We start from the raw sequence: 5,536 nt of genomic DNA on the forward strand, positions 1-5,536 counted from the left end.
CAGAAGTAGGCGGGTGTCTGGGAGTTTGAGGCCAGCTTGGTCTACAAAGTAGGGGCTACTGGGAGACCCTGTCTCAAAAAGACAATAAAAAAATAAAATAAAATAAAAATAAAATAAATAAAATAAAATCACGAAAACATGTTCCTTACTGACTTCACTTTGATCCCTCAAAGGTGTGGTTTCTCCCTCTTCAACTTGACAGTAACTTCCTACAAATTTGAACCATGTACAGTTAGTTACCAGGGGCGCCTGCGGAGCCAGCCTGCATGGGTTCAGCTATAAATCATGGGTTCTGTCGTTTCTTTGCACCTTCCTCTCGCTGCTCTATGGCTTAGTTACTTCATCTGCAAAACGAGGACAATAATATACCGGCATTAGCAGGTATTAATCTTGTAGATTAAAGACGTTAGTAATGTAAAGGGTGTAGAAGAGTCCCTAGCATTCAACAAGCGCCCTGTCTTGTGTACTATTACGAAATGTCTGTCTCCTGTCAGTATGACACCTATATTATTCATTCAACAGAAACCGATGCCTCAGAATCCATTTGCAGGGGACTGGACCCTCTTTCCTTGCCTCCATCTGATCAGGAACTGGACGAGAAAGGCAGAAAAAAAAAAATTAAAGGGTACACCTGTCTGCATTGAGAAGCTTCCCCGTGTCCGTCTCCTTCAAAGTGTGGTCGGCCTGAACCAGCACTATAGCATCACCCGGGAGCTAAGATCTATTTCTGTCCTTCCAGGAGTTCCCTTGAAGGCCGGTTGCCGGCTGGAGGTCAATCTCCGAGGATGCAGAGCAGTCAGAACTCGTCCAGGAGTGAAAGCCCCCGGCTAGAGCGCGTTAAAAGGGCTAATTTTTACTAGCCCACGCCTCTGCGGCGGTGAGTCCTAGGTTATCTAGGTGACTGCCTGGACAAGGTACCGGGCGGCTAAAAATAGGCCTTGCGCTTTTCGCTGGGGAGGTTGGAGGGGGGATTCCGGAGTGGAGGGGCGGAGTCCCCCGCATCCGCTCGCTCCTTTGCCAATCGCGTGGAGCCGTCGGGCGCTTAGCGGCCCTCTCTGGGTACCGGAGTCCACAGAGGATTCAACAAGGCACCCACATCTCCGGTGGGCGACATCAGCCCATGCAGCTCCCCTCCGGGCCGCTAGGTGACTCTAGTCTCTCGCTGCATTCCCAGTTTCCTCTTCGCGCTCAATCTCCGCACCCCTCTCGCTCCACTGCAGCGGTCTCGCGAGATTTCTCGACGATTTACAGAACCGGAAGTTGCTTTCAGTTCTCTTCCGTTTTGCGAACATCGGTGAAGTGGCACCCGGTGAGACTGTGGTGAGGGAATCAGGGGTCATCCGCAGCCATCCATATCGGGGCTGCATGGCTTTCTGTCTCCGGGGTCTCGAGATTATTTTACTGATCGGACATTAGCCGGGGAGTGATGCCGCGATGGGCTCAGCCCGCTGCCTTCGTCGCCAGGGGCCGCAGGGCTGGAGAGGGGAGAACTGCTTACGGGACTAGAAAACCCTGGCGGGAGGGATGACTGTTTCAGTAAAGACTGAACATTGTAGTCGCCTAAACAGTAGCTTCGAAACAGTTGTGCATGGTAAGGTCCTCTAGCCCATTGGAAAGGTTTTTGGACCGGAAATCGGTGCCCGAGTTTCCAGGCTGGAGGTGGGGAGGCCTGACTTTCGCTTTGTAGGGGATGAGTATAGTCCCCTTGAGTCCATAAAAGGTGAAAGGAGAAGGCTAATCCTGCTAAGTCTTTGTATTTGAAAAGTTAGATTATTTGCTCCTGATCGAGGTATTAGCAAATCCATTCCTCAACGAAATACTTTTTTTAGACTGTAAACAAGTCATATCTAAAACAACTGTTAAAATGACAGTCTCCAGCCCCAAAACACTTTGAATTTCAAGTTTCTTTCAAGCTAGGTCATTCAAGGTTTGACGGAGTAATATTTTATGACATCCTCTGTGAACATTTTAAGCTTACGAGGTGAAGCTGTTTAGAAGCTGGATGAGACTAACCGTTAAGTGTCTGAAATTTTTTTATTTAGCCAAAATGAAGTTCAATCCCTTTGTGACTTCTGACCGAAGCAAGAACCGGAAAAGGCATTTCAATGCACCTTCTCACATTCGAAGGAAGATCATGTCCTCCCCTCTTTCTAAAGAGCTGAGACAGAAGTACAATGTTCGATCTATGCCCATTCGAAAGGATGATGAAGTTCAGGTGTGTATTCCTGCTTGGTCAGACCATCTTAATAGAACCCCACACATACTTGCTGCTAGAACGAGTTACAAGAAGAATTGAGCCAGGAAATGAACAAAAGCACCCTGCTTTTTGGTTCTGTTCTTTGGTGTAAAGCAACTTTCTCAGTTGTCTAATGCAGGTATAATAATTGAAAGAACAGGGCAGGTAATCCCATTCTGTAATTATTCTTGTGACCTTTGGTCATTGAAGAGACATTTGAGGACCAGTGAAAGGAATTGTTAGATTTTTGAGTTGTCTAAATAACTAGTTGGATGATTCTATTTGGGTGAAAATGCCTTTCACAGTTTGGTTTTGTTTTTGAGACAGCCTTCCTGCTGCCCCAGCTGTAGGCCATGCTGGCCTTAAAAAGTGTTTCTTAGCACTCCGCATGGTGCCACAAGTCTTTAATCCCAGCACTGGGGAGGCAGGGGCACACAGATCTCTTGAGTTCAAGGCCAGCTGGGACTACAGAGAGACCCTGTCTCAAAGACAGAAAAAAAAAAAAACAATGCCCTCTTCTAACACATGATGCACTTACATACATGTAGGCAAAACACTCAAACACAGTAAAACAAAAATAAAATCTTTTAAAAACAAAAGAACGAGTAATCTGGGGATACAGAGAGAGACCCTACCCCCAAACAACAATGAAAACTAAGTGTGGCTTTTTCTCTTCCTTTCTTCAGCTTCACCTATATGAGTGCACAGACACATGCAAACCTCCCACTATCACAATAACCTTTAATTCTAGTATATACTTACACAGTTAGGCCTAAGAGGCAAGCTTAAGAAGCCATATGACTGACCAGGCTCTGGAAACTACTTCCCTCACTTGTCTACCTAGCCTTCTACCTTTCCACGTACCAGAAACAATGACCCAAGGTGACCTACAAAGACTTGCCCAGACCCTGCCTCAAGTTAGCTGATCATTGTTATGTTTTCTACGCACACTGTACCCCATTCTCTTCCTGGGACATTTTATTGTGCTTCTTTGTTTTGTGTCTACTCCTAGGCAAAGTACTCCTTGAGAGGAGGCTAGACCTTATAGAGCTGGCAGAACTTAGGAAATAGTAAGAGCTACATAAAAGATAAACATTCATGAAATGCATATCTGCACACACACATACATGGGTGAACGTGATATTTTGATGTCTAGAAAAAAGTTGTTTCATGCTGGGCATGGTGGTGCAGATGTTAATCCCAGCACTTGGGAGGCAGAGGCAGGCAGATCTCTGTGAGATCAAGGCCAGCCTGGTCTGCATAGTGAGTTCCAGGCCAGCTGGGGCTACAAGGAAACCCTGTCTCAAAAAGACCAAAGGGAAAAAAAAGAAAAAGAAAAAAGTTGTGGGGAGATATGGAGGTGTTGGGCAGAGGAGCATTCATATCTTGAAGAAGGCACATGAAGCAGGTGGCAAATGGAAATCTGTCAAGGCTTAGAGAATTCTCAAAGCCCACTGCAGTCCCATGCTTCCTCCAGCAAGGCCACACTTTCTAAGACCTCTCAAAATAGCACAATTAACTGGGGACAAAATGTCCAAATACTTTGAGCTTATGGAGGACGTTCTCTTTCAAACCACCACAGCTTCCTATAACCATAAAGTGCTCTCAAAAATGAATATAACAAGTTCGCTCACTTTTGTGCACTTCCTTGCACTGCCAGCAATCTCTGTTCTGTTAATGTTACAGAAACCTCCTAGAGTCAGGAGACCAAGTCAGGAGAAAGAGAATGAGTTTTATTCATGTAGGTGGACTGACACCCGGATCACCCTGTGGTGGTGCCAAGGTCTATCTCAAGTTTTTTGGGGGAAATTTATAGTCAATTCATATGTGAGTAAATCAAGCAATAGGCAAATAGCACATATGTGATAATTGACTACACGTAACATCTGGTATGTAACATGGTCCTAAAGGTTACAGGAATGCAGCAGGGGCCAGGGGCAGATTCCTGTTTACCTCCCCTCATTCTTATTTCTGATCTTATCTTGGGATCTTTCAGGGTCCAAAAATCCCTGAGACCAACCAAAGTTCTTATCAATTATCCAAAGGGTTTCACTACCATCACATTGCAAGAGCTTTTAGCAATTCTTTGTTGACTTTACTTTCCATCACATCAGGACTCTTCTGGACTCCCAGATCTAGGAGCTTTCCCAGATCTGTCTTAGTAAGTCTCTTTTCTCCTACTTCCCTGGGTTCTGATAGCACCATCACAGCTCTGTCAGGACACTTGCTTGCTGCTGGTAGACTTTCCAGAGTTGCCTGTTATTCAGAAATGCCTAGGTTACTAGGATCCATGTGCCCAAATACTTGTGAGCCCCTCCAGCCTGACCTATCAGTCAATCTGTTCACCTAGAAACTACCCAGTCCACCATGCTCTTTCAGAACTGTGAGGAGTAATCCTGGAACCTCAACTCAAAAGTTGTACCTATCCTTAGCTTAACTGAGACAACTTGCACCCCATCTGCATATCAATATAAGGTATCCCCCCCAAACTGATGACCAAGCACTTCTCAGCTGAACCATAACCTGACAAAGTGGAGGAATGGCAAAACTATCAGCTGTAATTGAGGAGAATGAAAAACATTCAATGATAAAAACAGATTTAAGAAATTTATATAGACTTCAAATCTTGGTCTGCAATACTATAGTGCCCACCTGTAGCTAAGGGAGACAACCCACTATTGTTCTAAAATGATGGCTAAATTTGTTTTCTCCTCCTATCTAGAAGCCTTTGAGAGGGAACTGACACTGACTCTAACCACTCCAACAGCTATCAAAATGTCTGAAAGCAAATCCTGAATCCATCACTCTCGAGTCCAGCATTGGAAGACAAAAGAAAAATGAGGAGGAACCCATTTCAGAAGCTTTCATCAAGAATTTCCAATGGACTCTCATATGAACATTTGAAAATTGCCCTGTTCTAACTTTTTTCTAGTTCCCTGTCTAGAAAGTGCTAATTACTCTTGCCTTTACTTCTCTTTTACTTCTCCTATTCACCAGTCAAGAACTTTCTTTTCCCTTTACAGATAAGAGTTATGCAATTTGAGAGACTTTTAGACAGACCCACTGAAGGGGTACTCCATTTGCTTCACCCTGCATTCCTGTTCAGCATGGAAGAAGCCAGAGAAGTCTGCTTCCTGATTCCCTAGCCTCAAGCTGGGTAACCTCTTCAGAGGCTAGTGTGACAAGAATAGGAGGTAGGAGGTGGCAAGGAAGTTAGTGTAAAAAACACTGAAGAAAAGTAGCCTGTTTCTTGGCTAAAGGTCAAAATGTCCTTGGGCCTCTTAGCAACAAGATCGGAAG

At 44.9% G+C, this 5,536-nt stretch overlaps 1 protein-coding gene across 1 annotated transcript in view; it reads left to right on the forward strand.

Moving 5' to 3' along the window:
* The first annotated feature begins 1,202 nt into the window (after positions 1 to 1,202).
* Rpl26 (ribosomal protein L26) overlaps positions 1,203 to 5,536 on the forward strand; it is a 22,319-nt gene continuing 17,985 nt past the window's right edge. The window contains exons 1-2 of the mRNA XM_008855746.2: positions 1,203 to 1,309; positions 2,043 to 2,215. Of these exons, the coding sequence (XP_008853968.1) occupies positions 2,048 to 2,215 (168 nt within the window). The 5' untranslated portion in view covers positions 1,203 to 1,309; positions 2,043 to 2,047. The remainder of the gene's footprint in view (positions 1,310 to 2,042; positions 2,216 to 5,536) is intronic.

Source organism: Nannospalax galili, unplaced genomic scaffold (assembly GCF_000622305.1).
Source record: "Nannospalax galili isolate Female #2095 unplaced genomic scaffold, S.galili_v1.0 scaffold146, whole genome shotgun sequence".
NCBI classification, from domain to species: domain Eukaryota; kingdom Metazoa; phylum Chordata; class Mammalia; order Rodentia; family Spalacidae; genus Nannospalax; species Nannospalax galili.